The sequence below is a fragment of the Sander vitreus genome, chromosome 2 (genome assembly GCF_031162955.1).
Source record: "Sander vitreus isolate 19-12246 chromosome 2, sanVit1, whole genome shotgun sequence".
NCBI lineage: Eukaryota > Metazoa > Chordata > Actinopteri > Perciformes > Percidae > Sander > Sander vitreus.
The window spans coordinates 34391256-34411379 of NC_135856.1; the positions used below are offsets into that span (position 1 = coordinate 34391256).

Consider the following 20124-nt stretch of genomic DNA (forward strand, 5'->3'; position numbering starts at 1 on the left):
ATATTAGGTGTTGGCTTACTGCTAAATAAGTCATGAAGTAAAACTGTGCTCCTCTCTTCGGACTTTCTTAAGTGCTTGTGCACATCTGTGTGGGCGGAGCCCCGAGGGCAGGGGGTGGGGTTAGACGGACCCCAGAGGAGATGCTACTTTCAAATCTTGCTAGCTTTTGAACATTACCAACCCTGCCTTTAAGAGCTATGAATTATGGAAATAAAGTCATTGTAGCATCGTGAGCTATATCCTTATTCCCCTAACGATATCTTTAACTTAACTGCCAATCCTTTGTAAATGAATACATAAAGAGATGTGTGTCCTTCAGAGTTAAAAGTATTCATGCACAATGAGTAGGAAATATCTGATCATGCTAACCTAGCTAATGCCATTAGGTAATTTAGTTCAAAGCATTACCTTTTGTAATGTGGGCTATATTACATTATATTTGTGAAATAATACTTCCATTTTAATCAGGTGTCAGGTCAGACGTGTCAATATCCTGTTCTTTACTCTTCATCTGAACAGCTCATTTGTTAGCAAGCTAACGTTACTTTTGTCAGTTAGCTAGTACGTTAGTGGGTGTACATATGTAGTATAACTAATCTTTACATAAGAACTAGTCTGTTTATCCTCCAGCAAGACACTCTTTTGTCTTCTTAGCTCAGGGATTTATCAGGACCAGTCCTCTGATCTCTGGACCAACAAACATTCATTACGTACTGCCGTGTACAGCTGCAGACCTGATGAAAGCCAAGCACATTTATCAATGGATAATCAACATTTATAACTGCATTATTACCAAATCAAGAAGCTCAACCTCCAAACCCAAAATGTGTTTATTACCATCTTATAACTGATAAATGTTAGTACATGATTAGTTAACCATTAATAAGCCATTAGTTACCATGTATAAAACCTTTATGAAGACGGCCTTACTCAGTTATGTGATTAAGGAAGTGGCTGCTGCCACACCATAGCACACGCTCTCAGGCCGTCCCAGTCTGGCTCTGACACGTTTCCTGGGACTCGTTGTCAGTCCCTCATGTTGTATGTTTGTATGTAAAAGCCCAGAGTCTGTGTTGATTGTCTCACAGGACATGATGTTGATGTCCTGTACTTCCACCTCGGTGCTGATTTCATTCTCTTTACTTGTATATCACCGGTGTTTCAGTGGAGACTGAGCTTTTCTTCAGCGTCACAGGCCAGTGTTTGGCTGCTTTAGTTGGCTTTGAGTCAACACAACACGGTGACTCCCCTTCAGATGAAGATACTGAAGTACTCTTGAGCATGACACACTTTTCATATCCAACTTTAAGACATGAATGATTCCAGTTTGTACTAAGGAGAGAGAATGACAGTGTTGTAGAAGAAGCACAAATGAGATGTTGTAATATAATATAGACTAGCATAAATATTATCCAGAGGGAAATAGCATTCAGATGGATAGATCTGTTCCTCTGATTGTGATGAATTATATGATGGTAATGATGACTGCAGATTGTTAAAGAGCCTTTTTTTGTTTTCTTTCTCTTCTTTTGGGTTGTGACTAATTAAACAAGTTGATCTAAATCAAAACAGTCTGAGTCTTCATTTCACAATTTCAAAGTGCTGTTCATTTTATAGCATGAGAACAAAATATACAATACAAAAGATAGTGAGACGAGAAGCTGCCTGTCATTTATTTATTAATTATGGTAGCTGATGTGTTTGATGTAGCCATGGCAAGCATATATAGGTTAAATAGAAGAGGACCCAGGATGGAGCCCTGCGGGACCCCACACACAAATTTGTATTAGCACTGAGGCTCTTGTCCCTGTTGATCCTCATGTCATTAACAACTTTTAAAAGAGGGTTTTCTGTGCTATAAGATTCGGAAACCAGACTGGAATTTATCATAAATATCTGTAAGATATAATGTCAGTTGCTGATATACAATCTTATTGATAATCTTACTCCAGGCCAGCCCTGACCAACCTGGAGCCCTCAGCAAGATTTTAGCTGGTGCCCCTTACATGGCAGCCAATTTCACCACCAATCATTGTGTTCATACACTCGCACAGAGCCTGCATAGCTATACGTCTTGCAGGTCGTTTTTTTTTATTTTAGAAAAAAAATAAAAACAAAATACTCTCATCAAAGGTCCAGTGGAACATTAGTAATATTATTAAATTGTGATGCGCTGAACAAGATCAGTTTGCGGTATCTTCTTTTCTCAAGACATAAGAGTACCATCTATTCTTTCAGCAGTCAGTTATACGCCTAATATAGCCTATTCAAGAAGAGGGTCTCAAAGATAGCCAAGTTTTTTATTTTAAGTTTTATTGTGCTTTGTTGGAATAATGTCTGCTGGAATGTTCAGTGTTAAATATTTTTAAATTGTAGTTTTCCAATTGGGGCCCGAGCACGAAAGTGCAAGGCCCAACGGTGCCTTGCACTGAAAGTGCGAAGGAACCTATTGTTTTTGGTCACATTATTTTTCCGATTCCTTCGTCGCATTTTTGAGGGGGTTAGAATGTACGAAACCTCACCAAAATTTGCACACATGTCACAACTGGTGAAAATTGTAGCTAAGTATGAAAACACCAACTTTGCCATATCTCGACCAAAATAATTGCTATCAACGCAAAACTTAAGATTCTTGTTTGCCGTGACCCTCTGGAGATGCCCCACACATTTTACGAAAATTGGCCACTAGGGGGCGCTACAAGTACATAAAGTTTATAGCTCATGAACGGCTCATCTGATTTTTACAAAATTTGATGGGTACCATCTAGGGCCACTCCTGAGGCCACCCCTACAGTAAGGTACTGATTGGTCAAAGTGGGCGTGGCCTAATTGGTTTTAGCCTTTGGGCACATTTTTGACGGCCTCAATATACGAAAACTCACAAAATTGGTGCCTACATAAACACCTGGGAGCTTTGCGAGACTGTACAGCAATTTGGCCCATACCTGTAAGTGGGCTCCATAGCGCCCCCTTATGCGAGGAAGGCCTTAACTTGGAGATAGTTGCTCCGATCTTCACCAGATTTAATACCCATATTGCTCTAAGCATTGCGGACATATTTCCCATTTACCTTCATTAGCTCCACCCAACCGGAAGGCGGCAACTTCCTGTCTAAACAGGAAAAACCGAAACCCAAAACCTGACAAGGTTGTTCCTCATGGCCAGTTTAGCATCTGTGCCAAACCTGGCGTCAATCGGCCATTAGATGGTGCTGTTTTAATTTTTTTAATTAATCAGCAAAACAGCTGCTACCCCCGCGATCCGACCTCGGATAAGCGGATGAAGATGGATGGGATAATCAGCAAAACATTGATATATGGGAAACCTACTCTGTCTAACTACTCCTGGGGCGTGAGTCCGATTGGCACGAAAACTGTCATATAGACTCGGAGGACCCTTGTTACAAAAATGTATTAAAGGAATTTTGATAGCTAAAACAATGCGCAAGTTACAGAGGACCAACTTTCTGTAGGTGGGTGTGGAAACAGGAAGTTGCGTATCTTACCAAGATTTATTCCGATTGACACCAAACATGACACAGTTGTTCAGCATAGGGGCTTGAGCATCCATGCCAAATTTAGAGTGAATCGGCCATTAGATGGCGCTGTTAGAATTTTGGTTATTAATCATTCACATTGCGATATATGGGAAACATACTTTGTCTAACTCCTCCTGGGCCGTGAGTCCAATCTGCACGAAAACTTGGATATAGACTCGGTGGACCCTCGTGACTAAAAGTTATCAAAATAATTTTGATAGCTAAAACAATGAGCAAGTTATGGAGGAACAACTTCCTGTAGGTGGCTGTTAAAACATGAACGGCAAAAGTTATTCCGATTTACATGAAACTTAGAATGTGTGGTCTACATGATGTTGCGTCTGCCAGTACCCCCGACTGCAAGAAGGCGAGGGCCCGTTCATCGCTGCTTGCAGCTTTAATTGATTTTCTCTTTGAAAAGCAAGACAAAATAGTAAAATGCACATTTTGACTAGTTTATGCAATGGTGAAAGAATTGGCAAAATAAATGGAAATGGAAAGAAATGCAAGAAAAAAAACGTTTTCGGCCAAGTTTTTCATTATATTCGGTTTCAACTTCGACCAAGGATTTTCTTTTCTGTGCATCCCTAATTGTGGCATGCCCTGATAAACCTCACAGTAAAGGTGTCAGTAAATAAAAACGAAATAAGGTTTTATGATTCTTAAATCATAAGAAAAAAGTTCTAATCAGTCAGGAATAGCCGTGGCTTTAAATATGAATAGCTAGTTACAGACTGTGGGCTAAAACCCACAAGAAGCCTCATTCTCTTTTACAATAATTCACTACATCTTTACAATGGGATTGACTCATTCAAATATGCAATAATTAAGATCAGTTTATATGATGGCCCATCAATAAAAAAAACATGTGATATACCTTGATGAAGGGTCTCTTTACCCAAATTATAAAGCCAACATATTTTCTCACTTCCTCCAGCTGCGCCAATACTTTGGTGTATTAGACCCAGAATAAATAATTGCAGATTTATTGTCAATAAACTGATTGATCAGCTATTTGTTCAGCTCAAACATATTAGTATAATTGTTGTAATTATGATTATTGTTACAGAATAAAAACAGCAACATTCAAGGAAAAAAAAACTACTAAATCAAAAAGCTGCATAAAACTGACATGTAACAGAAGTGAAACACAGTAACCTCTTCAGTTTGAAATAAGATGACTCACACACGACAGCGTTGACATGTAGCGAGCTTTTTCCTGCTTTGGTAAATAATTATCCACAAAAATGGTTTTATATGTTAGATTTAACATTGGAATGGAACTTACTGGAATGTTTTTGGCTTCCTACATGTTGTATAAAGAATCATATACTCCCCCATCAAAGGATGCATGACTCTGAGCTGTGAACAGTTCAATCAGACAATCAAAGAGGGATTTCTCTTGCACACGTAGTTTGATTTTACAGGTCAGGAGAGGTAAACCTATACAGTTTATCCAAACGTTAATTTTTGTGGAACCGTTTTGTTTTTGTCTTGTGACCACATTCAGGCCCAGACCCTGTTCAGTACAAACGCCTTTCTTTCTTTCATAATGGCCTGTTGGTAGTTTTCATCATCTCTCCGAAATGAGCATGTGAAAAGAAAAAGCATGCAGTCGACATCTCAAAGTGTTGTCTCTGATGTTAGATATGAATATCAGTTATAAATGATCACCGGAATATTTGTCAGATTGTATTAGTCTGACATATGAACTGTTTGTTAACATCTTAGCAGAGATTTAGTTTAGTTTAGTTACAGGAGAAAAGCTTTTTCTGAGTCCTCCCCCATTACAAAAGAGGGGAAAAAATACTAAACTAAAACATGATCATTTCTCAAAAAAAAACCATTTAAAACAAGCAATAAACAAACAAACAGGTAAATATACACACGATGTATAGATATGTCAGGTAATTATACACAGATAAAGCAAGAAAAAAGACAAGGCAAACAAAAATACAATCCTTTGAGCAAAGACCTCTATATCTGGTAAAAAAAAAAAAAAAAAAAAAAAAGAAAATAGATGTCTTGATGTAGACAAATTGGCAAATGGAAATCATTGTTTTGCCTAGTTGAGTACGAGTGAATATCTGAAGAAATATTAAAATATTGTGAAATGTATCTGGGAGATCTTACCTGCAATTCATGAATTTAACCCTTTGTGTTGTCTTCCTATCGACCATTAACTTGTTGTCCTTGCAGGTCAAAATTCAAAATTAACTTTTTTTGGCGCTTTTCCCGACATTTTTGTTGCAATTTTTGATGATGTTGTCACTTTTTTCAACGCTTTCTTTTATTCATGGTCAATAAGCCTAATTTGAATGGCATTATATCTAATTGTTTAGTTTAAAAAAAGCAGAAATTATGATGACTAATAATTAAGATCGGAGGATGTTGAGTGAATCACGGACTAGTTTCAACGTTTAGTCAGGATGCTGTGTTAAAACCATTTAAAAACATTTTTCAAATGCTATGAAATTGAATAAAACACCCCAAATTCTATGGAAATAATCATTAATTTTACCTGTGAAGAATGTTGTATGGCTTCCATACAACATGCATGCATCCAAGTTATTTTTTGGGCAACTTAGTTGTAAGAAACCCATATTTCTGATATAAAAAATGGGTCAAATTTGACCCGAGGACAACACAAGGGTTAAACATGAACGTGCATGTCTGATGACAAGCTTTAAAGTGATGTAAACCTAACCATTTCTCGTGCTGATTAGCTGAACAGCCTCCGTGTCATGAGAACCGCCGTGCCGAGCACAGAGGAGGGGGAGGTGAAAGTCTGCGGGGCTTTTGTCGTCTCTACGACTCCGTAAACCAGAGGCGGAGGATGAGAGAAACCGAGAGTGGCGGAGGTGAAGGAGTGGAGCGCTGATGAGTCAGGAGGAGAAGATATTGCACTTGTTTATGAAGAGTGAATGAATGAGTGTTTCTGTTCTGAATTTGAAACACATCTCCTGGTTCAAATGCGTTTTGGAAGCTTGTCATCATGGTACCTTATTAGTATTCACATGCGTTGGAATCTACAGCAGAACGTTTCATTGTGTTTGGGTGAATCTAACTAAAACACACGTGTACGCTGGAAGATTTCAGCCTTCCTTCCAACAGTGCCAGCGTTTGTTTTCTGTCTTTCAGACTCCTCTTCTACTGAATAGTACTGACATTCTTATTGTGCATTACATATTGTTGCATATTGCAGACCTGTACAATATAAATATGTTATTTTCATATAGAATACCAGTGATGCACCATCCCAATACAAAACACGAATATACAGTTTCTACTGCACCTGCATATAACCAGGCAGTATATGTGATAGGTATGAATCAAATCAGAAAGAGAAAAGCTTTATTGTATTATTAATAATTATTTTTGCCAGTAAGAGCCAAACAACATTTTTACAGAATATGTATTTTATATAGAATACATACAATAAGAACATTTAAGAAAGATAAACATGTATACACAAATATATATAAGCTATACCGTATATATAAAGACTGATGTTGATTGAGATATATTTTACAGTATGAAAACATATAAATATATAAATATATATATATATATATATATATATTATTAGATTGTCATATATAGTGTACAACACTAAAGGATATATATATAAAGTTTACAAAACATATTTAAATATTTTATATTCAGTATATGTATATACATTAAAAAGACTACTATATAAATATATATAAGTGTACAACACTAAATACACAAATATATATATATATATATATATATACAGCATATATGTGTACAACACTAAAATATATATAGTGTACACTAAAAATATATATAAATAAATGTATGTATATTTTAGTGTTTAGTGTTTTGTACACTACTAAAATCATTTCTAATCATTTCTCTCTAATTTAATGTTGTTAAATGTTGATTTCTCTGTTGCTCTTCTGTGTACAGAGAGTTGGACACACAGGGACACAGAGAGTTGGACACACAGGGACACAGAGAGAGACATCGCTGGTGTCTTTTAGGTCGTGTGCTGTGAGCCATTTCAAAAGATGGACTTTCAGAGAAGATGTCTGCATAGAATAATAAAAAAGTATTGGGAAATAATGATATCTTTAACAAATATGTTTTCATATACTGTAAATATATCTAATTAATAATAATTATTTAAAATTAAAATAACATGAGTCTGTATATGTACATATACTGTATATACTGTATATGTGTGTATTTGTATACATATATATATATATAACATAAGTCTGAACTACATAACACATAATAATAATAATAATAATAATAATAATATAAATATATATAAATATATATATATATATATATAAACATATAACACACTCCATAACACACAATTTAAAACAGAAATAATACGATTATGTAAAAACATTTTTCAGTACAGTAATCAGCTCCATATAATATGTCACATGTCAGCTGAATTTTGGGGAAATGTGTGTATAATATTTCCATGTGAAACATGGAGTTTGAACATTATACATCTAAAACCCTTTCCTCAGTAGTAGTAGTAGTAGTAGTAGTAGTAGTAGTAGTTGTAGTAGTTTGACAGTGTATATTACAAGACTTACACAGCAACCTTTACCATGAAATTCACTTTAAATTGACTATATATAACCAAACTATAATCCACTTATTGCAAGTAGAAATGTTTTCTGGGTACTACTTTACCCTACAAAATGTGTTGATAAACAATCTTAGGACCAGAAGCACTCAAAGTGGTGTTTCTCGACATGTCAGTGAGTAAAAGAACATTAAGGAGTTTGGTATGGCATGATCTGCAGTATTACATTTATTTTTCAGTATGATTATTCATTTGCTAAATCACACCGTTTTTGAGTCTTTCTTCCCTCGGCTGTACTCGTGTACTCTGTCACTTACAGAGGCTTGTGACTCACAAACATGGTGAAAAAGGAACATTTAGTTCACAAAAGTCATGTCACCCTTCCCTTCACCTCTTCCTCCTTCCTCCCTTCTTATCATCATTTCTTATTCCCCCCCTCCCCCTCGTTGCCTCTCTTCTGCGAGCTCGCTTTGAACAGAGGAAATCTGCACTTTTGCAGCAGCAACAGGCCAGGGATGGAGTGATTCACTGTGTGTAGAGAGAGAGAGAGAGAGAGAGAGAGAGAGAGAGAGAGAGTTTTTACACCTCTGCACTGTTTCCTTTCTCATCTGTTTTTCTGTTGTCGCTGTCTTGATCTGATTTGTGGCGTCTGTTCTCCTCCCGCCTGTCCCTCCGTCTGTCTTCTTCCTCTACTACTTGTTCATTGTTCCTGGGATGGATCTCAAGACTGTGATCATCTCAACTCTTTTACTCATCACTGCTGGTAAGTTCACATTATTTTTGGGACATATAGAATATAAAAAAAATAGCAGAAGCAGGCAAATAAACTGCTTTGGTATGATATTAGCCAATACTAGGCCTCAACTGCTCATACAATGTCATACAATATTAAAGTGTAACTCTAGCAACAGTAGGCTACCACTTAAGACAAAAACTTGAGCACAACACGACACTACACAACAAATAAGACAAATATGAGAAAAAAAACAATCACGTGAAGAACTTTCCATTTCTGTCCAAGATATTTCCCAAGATATTTTTTGTTTTCAAGATATATATTCTTGTTTTTTATGGTTGTTTTGCATGTTATTTAGTTTCTTACGTAGATATTATGTTTATCTTTTTGTTCATGTGTCATGAAATGTTTTAATATTGTCTGATTTAATGTTGTTTTGGACCCCAGGAAGACTAGCTGGTCGTCTAGGCGTCAGCTAACGGGGATCCTTATAATAAACTAAACTAATATTTCCCAGAAAGTCAAAATGTCTCAACTTTAATGTGTGTCGCCTGACACACTGAAGAATGGCCAGTTATTGGTGCTAACTGTAGCGCAGCAGTTAACCGTAGCGCAGCTGCTAACCGTAAACGCAGCCGCTAACCGTAGCGCAGCAGCAGCAGCTAACCATAGCGCGGCAGCCTCAGGGCTGCTAGTCAAAGCTGACTTTGGTGTTGATTATGTAGTGAAATGGTTTGTCATCTGTGGCTGCCAGTTCTACTGACCAATGTCCTGTTTGGTTGTAAAATCATCTGAAGAGTTGTGCTAAATTTAAATATAATATGAGTGATTTACATACTAGTAGTGCTCAGATTTGGAAATAAAGTAGATTTAGCAACAATTTAGAAAGGTGAAGTCTGCTGTTCACTGTTGTTTGATTTAACTCAACATGTGACATTTTATAATTAGTCAAGCTAACAAACATGTTGTGCTTTTTGATTGAAATGTTAGCGTACACTGGTGTATGCTAATAATAGCACTGTAGTATTTCTAAATAATTTCAAACTACGCAGTTAGCGCCTTTTTATTGTGCCGACACAATGAGTGTTTCCATGTAGACTTTATGTCTCTGTTGAATTTATTTGCTGTCAGAAACGGAAGTGTTGTAGTCAAGACCATCTAAACCGTGACCAGGCCATCACCGAGACCAGAGTGTATTGAGACCGAGACAAGACCAAGACCAGACCACTGCGAGTCCCACACTGCATGACACGATAACAAGGCGGAAATGCTAACCAGAGTCACTCCTCAAATTGATCTGAAAGATTGGCAGATTGATAACGTTAGCTAGCTACGCCTCTCAGCCGCTCCAGCCTGCAGCAGAAACGTGTCCAAAGGAAGAAAGGTTTTCCCACAGCCAATCAGTAGGTGGACTGATGACCTCATCATGGCCATGGCCTGTTGTTCTTGTACCAATGTCGCTCACCAGTATGACTCGCTCGCTCACCAAAATGGAGTCACTGTGACAGCGTTGATCACACCATTGCTCTGCCTGCCATGACGAGTCCCACTGTCTGCTGTAGGAACGCTCTATCAACCCACAGGACCGTAAACAATAATAAGGGCATAAATGACTCATTTGTGCATCAAATTTCCTGAGCACAGTTTTTAGCTGAATGACTTTGTAACATAAAGACTGTAACCCTGCTGTCTACAGACCAGTGTTGCCAACTTAGCAACTTTTCAGACCCCCTTAGCGACTTTTTTTCAAAAAAGCGACTAGCGACAAATCTGACGACTTTCTGTAGAAAAGTTGCCAGTATTGTACATCGAGCACGCGAGGTATTGTAGCTGCCAAAACAGTCTTCTGTTCTGTGACAAAGAAGCCTCTCCCCTCTCTCCTCATGTGCAGCAGCGCTGCGCACAGTGCGCAGGCAGGTAGAAGGGGAGGTCGGGACAGGGTGTGCGGGGGCCGGTGTAGGTAGGACAGACAGCAGGACGCGACGGAAGAAAGACGCCACTGAGCTGGCCTGGTCCTGGGCAAGCCAGCATTCCTTGAGAATTCTTTATCGATCTTTTTCCCTCCCTTTGTAGAATTTAATTTTTTTACTTCAAAGATAGGCTACCTAAGTAATAATTATAAGGTAAAATAAATTCCTGTATTGAATTTGTGATTATTTGGCTAAAGAGTTATATTTCTTTCTATCTACCTTGCTGACACAACCACTAAGCTATATACAAATGATTGCAATCATTGACAATGTCAAAAATATGCAAATGAGCGTATGACGTCATCTAGCGACTTTTGGAGCTGGTGCTAGCGACTTTCATTGGAAAAGAGTTGGCAACACTGCTGCAGACAGTTGTGGGTCCAGAGGAGAACATGAGAACTCTGCACAGTACTGTAAACCTCTAAAAGTTCAAACTCCTCCTGGAGCATATTTTATCATCTCACAGTTACTTTTCATACCGTGTTTCCCCCGTGCCGGGGAGAGCTCCATGATATCTGTGGAACCCTAAAGGACTGATAGCGGCAGCATTATGACAGTTAGAACAAACACAAACATGGATCCTCCCAAGTATGGGAGGACCGAATCATCAATAATAGCCTACTCTATTACACTAAAGTCTATCATCATTTACTAGTGCTATTTAACATTAAATGAGAATTAATTTAGCTTGTTTGATGATTCCGTTTGTTAATTTGCTTATAATGCATTAGGCATCAGCATCCAAAAAATTTAGCCTTGATTTTTCACCGTAAATTGAAACACAAACACTGATTACTGTGTGATGAATCTATGCTGCAAAGTTTGGAACTGTGTTTGTTGGAATGCACAACTAAGACACCGCTGACGGGAATCAAACCTCAGATGTCTGTTTACTCACGACACCGAGAGAGTCAAATATCTAGTTTGGAAAAGCCACCAGCACACATGTACACATATGTGATTTTTTGTATCTTTCAGACTGGGATTAAAACTGTGTGGATTCAACTGACTCTTGGTGGGCGGCCATCTGCCGCTAGCGGTTGGGACACAGAGACACTGATACAGATATACAGATATGGAGAAATATGATTCATAATAATTATAGCAGTTGGTATGATGAAGAGTGGCAATTATAGTAACAATAAATATAGAACTATGACTAGAAATAATAGTTATATATAATAGTAGCAGTACTAAACAGCACTGTCCTCTCTCTCTAGCATCTTTATTTCCTCTGGGGATGCACACACTCTCCAAGAAGCTAGTTGAGCTCGTATGTTGCCTGAGAGGCAGAAAGTACTGCATGTAAAATGTACCCGCTGTGAGTACATATATATACTGAAAGTAACTCAGAGGAGCAGATGCACACTTTTACTAGCTGAACAGCGATAGGACAATGTTGAGAGAAATTTTCCTGAATTAATCAAACTTAAACTGTCAAATTCTGCCCAAAGGTCCAATGTAAAGTTCTGGTTTCACAGTGTAATAGTTGGGTTGGTGTCAACACGTGGAACCAGCAGGTTTGGACATCCAGGAGAATGGGGGCCTAATTAAATAAATGCTGGTTTGATATTGATGTAGGCCAGAACAGAGATACTTCTCTTTTGGCGCAGTGTGTTGATCTGTGTTCTCCAAACTGTTAACTGATCTCTGTCCCTCTGCATCAGGCCAAACATCACTTAGGCAAAACACCAGTAAGACCTACGATGGGAACAGCACAACCCCAAGCCCCACCACTGTCTACTCTTCAGCAGCCACTGCTGTCCCAAACTCTAACCCTGTGGCTGCCCTCCTCACAATCACATGGAACAGGACATGTGAAGGAGATGTGAACCTGAGCCTCTTCTATCCCTCCATCTCCTCCCTGCCCGTCTGTCACACCAGTGAAAAAAACATCCGGAGTCTTTTTAAAAATGTTTGTCAGAACCAAAAAGGCTGTACAGACATGCCACACTGGCTCAAAGGCCAAAGCAAGCGGACATGTTATAACATCACAGCGAGCGGAGCAGTAGAGCAGTCCAACTGTGAGACACTGAGGGTCCAATGCACAGGTGTGTCATTGTGGATGTGTGTGTGTGTGTGTGTGTGTGTGTGTGTGTCCTGTTGTGGTTTGACATTTTATACTCGGCAGCCTTTAGTTATTAAAACGTTGAGCAATGGGTACTGTAGTATTTTAATGGCATAACGCCCACGTTTCCAAAATGGTTTGTTGATCTGCCGGACAAATGGGAAATGCAATTATTGATATCTGTAATGGGAAATGACATTTCCACTAGTCACAATCCTTTTTCAACATATGGACATTCAATATAGATATCTTTAATTATTATTCTTTTTAGTGAAAAAGGAATTACTGATATCCATAATTAAATTTAATGTATCTGTAAATCAGTCATTTCTACATGTGAAAATATATTTGTCAAAATTGTTTTACAGATATCTTAATTGTACATTTTTACTATGCTAGTAAAAACTAAATGGTTACTACACCCACGTGTGTGTGTGTGTTTGTGCGTGTGTGTGTTTGTGCGTGCGTGCTTGCGTGTGTGCATGCATGCGTGCGTGCGTGTGTGTGTGTGTGTGTATGTGTATGTGCGTGCGTGTGTAGATGTACTCCAGGGACAGCTCCAGGCCTACAAAGTGGTGACAGCTTTGCTCTGCTGCTTGTTCCTGCTCCTGATTCTGATCCGCTTCACCAGACCCACCGTCAAAGCCCTGCAGAAGAGATGTGAGTACACACACACACACACACACACACACACACACACACACACACACACACATGTTTGTGTGGAATCAGTACTTAGTGACCTAATACTGATCTGAAAACTCTGATATTTAGCGATTAGGTCTCGTCACATTTAAGATTTAGCCAAGAAGGGATGTTGTTTAAATTCAATGCATTCTGTCTGACTAGTACGGAGCCCGTCTGGGGTCATATGGTAGAAGAAAAAAACTAACTTGATGTGTAAATCCAAGCCATGCCCCCAGATTTGCAATTCGTGAAACGGTTTTAAATCTGTGCGCACTGACAAGGAAGACTAGATATATGAGAGGTACGATGCCCTGCAACATTCCCACTTCGAGTAAAATGTGTAATTCTTTGCGACATGAAAAGCGTCGTATATACAAGTCACTGCAGTCAAAAACCTCACCATGTTTCACAAAAACAGAGCCACGTAGAGTTGACTAGGACTTTAAGACTGAAAGAAAATCTCCAGCTGACAGTTCTCTGAATGATCCCTGCACTGTCTACATGCATGTTCAGCGCTTTGGTTGCTGTGTTGGTTTTCAGTATCAGCGAGGAGGCAGAATCGCTGGGTTGGACCTACACAGAGTCACAGTGGTGAGTCACGCACACGCACACACACACACACACACACACACACACACACACACACACACACACACACGCACACTGTACATGGGGCTGCTGAGGGAAATAATAATTTGTACATGTACCATCATACATGTACTCATTAAAGGTAATCGTTAAAGTGCTCATATTATGCTTTTTGGCTTTTTCCCTTTCCTTTATTGTGTCATATCTTTTTTGTGCACGTTATAGATTTACAAAGTGAAAAAGCCAAAAGTCCACCCCAAAGGCGCTTACCATCTCCAACAGAAAACACTGTTCACAAACTGCTCCAAACAGCTCTATTGTAGTTCAGCCTTTACTTCCGTGACAACTTTTCACTTTGTAACACACGTTATAATGCTCGCCTAGCTGCTAGCTTGGCACGCTCTCATACTCTGCAACTGACTGGCTAGTAGTCTTTACCTAGGTACTGCACATGTCTGACTCCCAACAAAGATGGAACAGAAGTATGATGCCTCACTCTGTAGCTAAAACAGAGAGCTCAACACACAGGGTGAAAAGAGGAGCTGCAGCAATGTGCAGTACAACAAAAATATGGTGTTTATTGAAAATTAAACCATGTAAACCTATTCTGATATAACCTCTAAATACAATTAGGAACCTGAAAATGAGCATAATATGAACACTTTAAAGGATAAGTGATTTCTACATTTGATTGTGTATGTATCCAGAGCCTGATCTATCTTCTTCGCTGTGCAGAGAGCTCCACTGTTGTCCACAAACTATTAAACACACATCAGTGTTCCTTCATCACTATCACACACACACACACACACACACACACACACACACACACACACACTTAACTTTATTCTGACTCAATCCCACACACACCATCATGCTGACACAAATACTCACTTTAGCACCACGTGGGGATTCATCCTCCGCTGAAAACAGTCCCCTCCTGATTTATTGTTTGTTAAAAAAGGACACTGACCAGCTGTGTTTAAAAAACCAACAAACAGAAACTATCTATTTTTGAGCTGTTTTTAAAGATGAACATCTTCAGCAGGAACCACTTGGCAGAGCCGCAGACAGAGTAGGGAAGTCATTGAGAGACGGACAAACACATTGTTGGTCCGGGTCAGCACATGAGAGATTAGTTGACAATTAGAACAATATAGAATAACAGCAAATGTATCCTTTTTAAAGTTTGTCTGTCACCTGTCCATGTCTCTGTCTCAGTGTCTTACCATCGAGGAAAAACTGCAGTTAAAACCAATGACGCAGAAAAGAGACTGTCCTACCCTGGTAACACACACACACACACACACACACACACACACACACACACACACACACACACACACACACACACACACACATACACACCCACACACACAACACACAAAACACACGTTACACCAACCATACAGTCATATAGTGCTCCTCCAGTCGTTCTATTGGTTTAAATCTCTGTGTGTCATCTAATCAGCTCTGGAGCGACTGGCAGTCAGTGACAGCAGAGAGCCTTCATCCAACAGGAACAGTGGTTACAACTTCTGAAACGTCTGTTCCTCCTGCATCATCATCATCATCATCATCATCATCATCATCATCATCATCATCATCATCACCATCTTTAAATATGGGTCAAACATATGTGTTAATTTAACAGCACCTCTGTTTGTCCAGGTATAACTTCAAGACATTATTCAGGATGATGTAAAACTAATCATTCACCTCTTGCTATACCTGCATTTTCTGCATCACGTACTAAAACTTCAGCTAACAGTCAGTATTTACGACCATCAATGTATAGTATCATATCTAAACTCAATTTAGCAGCCTTTTTATACATGAACTGGAAATGAGTGCAGAACAAATTATGTCAATCTGACTGAAGTTATACTAAGATGTGATATTTTAACGGAACCTTTAAGTAAAACCACTTATTGGCCACCATTACAGTACATTGTACTCATAGATTCATACTGAATCTATGAGTACAATGTACTGTGAGTACACACTGAAACATACATCTTTTGACCCCACCCACGATCTTTTCCTAAACATAACTGTCTTGTACGTCCTGACCCAGAAGGTCAAAAACTGATACCAAGAGTCCCGACCAAGCGTGTCTTAATGTGATGCCAAAACAGCTAGATGTGAGTCCGGAGAGCGTCAAACAGTGATGCCAAGAGTCCTGACCCAGAGCGTCAAAAAGTGATGCCAAGGAGACCCGACCAAGCACGTCTAAATATGACCCTAAAGGAGACTCTTTGCGTCAACAACAAACGCCAACGGTACCTGACCAAGCGTCGCTTTCTGACGCGATGGGAGTGAGAATGTGTTGGGTTGGCATTCAGTGAGCCTTCATCCAATGCACTGACTGCGGCGCTATAGTCCTGAAGGGGGTTGGGTGTTGACTCTTGGATAGATTGGTGACTAGCTTGTTTGCTAACAAGCTACAATATCAGACAGCTTTGGAGTTGTTAGAAGGTATATTTTTCACTTTAAGCTAGGCTAGCTGTTTCCTTATTCTAGTTTGTATGCTAGGATAGAGGACCTAACTCTGTACAGGACAAACAGTGATCAAACTGAGAAAATCCCAAAGTTTCCAAAATGTTTGAATATTCTTTTATTCAGAAGTTATAAAAAAAAATTAAACTGTGAGGATATGTATTCAATGAAATCTGATTCACTGACATTGTAACATAAGTTGTTTTTGTTGACCGTGATTTTTTTGGATTAATACTGTAAACCTTTTGCTTTCAGTAAATTGATCTGAGTTGTGTTTGACCTGATTTGTTGTCTTTGAAGTAGAAGTAGGTGAAAATGTAGATTTTGGAGAAGACAGAGAGACCGAGAGGAGGAGGAGGAGGAGGAGAGAGCGAGAGAGAGAAGGTGGTTACTAAGTGCAGAGATGTGGTTTCCTCTGCCGTTGACACCAACTTCCTGTTTGTGTTATTTCTGTCTTAACCTGTTTATCTTCCCCCCTCTCTCACAGTCAAATACTAGCAGACAACAACTTCCTTGTTGTCTGCTAGTGTTTCTTTCAGTCCCTCCTAATTCCTTTCATTGGTCTCTTGTCTTCTCTTTTTTCTGCCTCTGTTTCTTTCTTCCTCCCACTTTCTCCTTTCGTCTCCAGCACGGTGAAGTTGGACGGTTGAGGTGGATTGTTCATTCAGATGTTCATCATCACACATCTCAGCTCTGGATTTTAACAACACTTGTGTTCACTGTGTTCATTGTGTCTGCACCTCAGCTGTCAGTCCGTACTGGTTTTCACTGCCTACAGGTAAACTACATCACTTCCGGAGGATTCTGCTGATTTTTTTAAGCGTTTTTACGGTGCATAACTTACTGGAACAAAACTGTACATTGAAGCGATACTGTCGTTAAAGACCCGCTGATTGCTGTTCAATTCTCTGATATGAATGGACGCGTTGCATTGTGGGATATCGGCTTTGAATGCGCTCAGCTCGGCCCATATCGTAGTGTTCTGTCTTACAGCATACTGTAATATTTCACCGGTAATAAGACCGAAATAATATTATTAAAATAAAGAAATGAATACCATGATAACCTCTAAATAAATGTTGATAGACGTAGCGTTATAGTTTTTAAAAATATCAATAAACAAAGCAATCCAGCTTCCCTGCCAATAAGATCGAAATAATAACATTAAAAGAAATACATATAAACCATGATAAGATCTGGTGAATAAATGTTAATTAAAACGATTATAGGGCTAAAAAATACCAATAATAGCAAAGCTGTATACAGGTTTTCTGCTGCAGCCCGACTGGCAGAAAGAATCGTGCTGTGATCACGGAAGATGCTTCCCGTTGAAATACATTAGTTTAAAAAACGTGCTGACCATCACGGAAAAAAAAACGAGATAAACGCGTTTGTGTACCAATAGATTAAATTACGTGAGCATTTCACGAACTGCCGTGAGACTGGGTTGCCAGATACATACCTGCAAACTCAGAAGGGCTGAAAAAAGGTGACACATCTCTCATCTCCTCCCCCCTCAACATTTTCCTGGTGCTAAAACGATACTTTTAAAACGGTGCCTGAACCGAAAAGATTTAAATATATATTTATATATATATATATATATATATATATATATATATATATATATATATATATATATATATATATATATATATATATATATATATATATATATTTGTCTGTTCTGTATTTTCAAAAATATAAAACAATAATCTAAAAATTGCTAAGGCCACAGGGTCAAAATTAAATGATTTATTAAAAATGTAATAACAATAACTTATTTCACCAATAAATTACTGTTAAACAACAACAACAACAACCACTCGATGGGAAAAGGGTATTTTACCATAACTTTGAATGCACCACGAGGCTGGCAAGGCGAGGCTGAGTCTGTGTTTTTCAGACAAACGGCAGCTACAGTCTGGTGTTAGAATCCTCTACAGTGAAATACAGTTACACTTTACACCGTTTAGCTGTCAGCATTTTAACCGTGTTTACTCCAGCTGCTAGCTAACGATAGGCTAACGTTACCTGCTGTTGAGTGTAGTGTTAACTAGCGTCCCGTGCGTGATGTTTCAGTTCCCTCTAATGTCTGTTTTCGGAGCATCAGAGAGAAGCGCAGGCATTTAAGTGGCACCTAAATAAGGCACCAAAATCCTAGTTATTCGGTCCGGTAGATAACAGTCGTTAAGGCACCGGGTCTCGGACCCCCCCCTCCTCCCCAAAATAAAAACTCTTTGGATCTACACGATTCACGTGGATGACATTTTCCGACTAGTTTGCAGGTATGCAGATAACTACGTGTGTGCATTGTTCTGAAGCAGCCCGAGAGGTAGAACATGGATCGAATGGAAACACCATGGCAACCAGCTGTTTGTAACGAGAGAGTGGTTCATGGCCACCGAGCAGCGCTTACTATTAAAAACATGGATTCATACATACATCTTAAAGGCACTTTTTGGCCGTAGTAGTGGAACTCAAATATCAAAAAAGCAACATTGTAACTCTTACAACGGCTACTTCTTGCAGATCCTGACATAGCTCTGAACTTTGTTTAACAGTAGGGTGAGGCTATTTGCACCCCTGGTACAATTAGCAGTGTATGCTATTCGTACCCTGGTGCAATTAGAAGTGAATGCTATTTGTACCCCGGTGCACACAGCAATGTGTTCTATTAATACCCCGTCTGGTACAAATATCAATGTATGCTATGATGGGATGATGGAAATTGGAAAACGAAATTGTGCCTTCTCTCCAGGGACACTTTGGGATGCAAAGAATATGAAGTAGCCTCTCCAAAACCAAAATGCCTCTGACAGCCTCTCAAAAAACCAGATCTTTTCCCTGGGGAATCAAACCCCAGATTCCTAGTCCATAGTTCACTATTCTAACCACTCACCTACCAGTTCTTGTGGAATGTGTTACAACCGTACTTGGTGTCTTTAAGCCTTGGTTGCTAGGTAACCATACTGTATACAAAAGAATTGTACTAACTAACAAACTAACTGTTGTATGCTTTCACTGAAGACAGAAAGCGCAACTGTAGTATCCATTTTCTGCTACAAATTCAATTGTTATAAACTTTAGAGACAAAACTTTCTTAACATGCCAGTTTCTGCTGTCAAGGAAGATGAATGTCGGCCATGATTTCGGTGCACGCGAGCAACGTGTTTTTGTTGTTACGTCACAGGGTGTTAATAGCTCAGCTGTGTGGCCTAGGCTATTTGTACGGGGGGTGCAAATAGACACTCTGTTAACATTATTAGGGTATGTTCATAAATCCATGAATCCCAAATGCTCTACACTAAAATAAGATGCTGTTTTTTTGAAGAAATAAAGCATTTTATTTCCATATGAATTAACAACGGTTATGTTAAATGGTCACTGTTAAAGAGTGAGGATGACAGTAAGAGATGATTATGCCCAGGGCCCTGTGTATCAAAAGCTTCCTCAATTTAT

At 38.9% G+C, this 20124-nt stretch overlaps 1 protein-coding gene across 2 annotated transcripts; it reads left to right on the top strand.

Moving 5' to 3' along the window:
* The first annotated feature begins 8647 nt into the window (after positions 1 to 8647).
* cd5 (CD5 molecule) lies at positions 8648 to 16809 on the top strand. Of its 2 annotated transcripts, XM_078266895.1 has the most exons (6): positions 8652 to 8877; positions 12488 to 12871; positions 13429 to 13548; positions 14116 to 14166; positions 15385 to 15450; positions 15635 to 16809. In XM_078266895.1, exons 1-6 carry the CDS (start codon positions 8829 to 8831, stop codon positions 15703 to 15705), a joined length of 741 nt encoding a protein of 246 aa, XP_078123021.1. In that variant the 5' UTR covers positions 8652 to 8828; the 3' UTR covers positions 15706 to 16809. The 2 variants fall into 2 exon arrangements, with proteins under 2 accessions (XP_078123030.1, XP_078123021.1); XM_078266904.1 differs by lacking the exon at positions 15385 to 15450 and having other exon boundaries at positions 8648 to 8877.
* Positions 16810 to 20124: the final 3315 nt, after the last annotated feature.

Bases quoted from the DNA above. Each gene is read 5' to 3' on its own strand.
- cd5 (XM_078266895.1), top strand. From the start codon at position 8,829: ATGGATCTCAAGACTGTGATCATCTCAACTCTTTTACTCATCACTGCT. The intron at 12,872-13,428 runs GTGTGTCATTGT...GTGCGTGTGTAG, and splicing joins ACTGAGGGTCCAATGCACAG to ATGTACTCCAGGGACAGCTC. The intron at 14,167-15,384 runs GTGAGTCACGCA...TCTCTGTCTCAG, and splicing joins ACCTACACAGAGTCACAGTG to TGTCTTACCATCGAGGAAAA.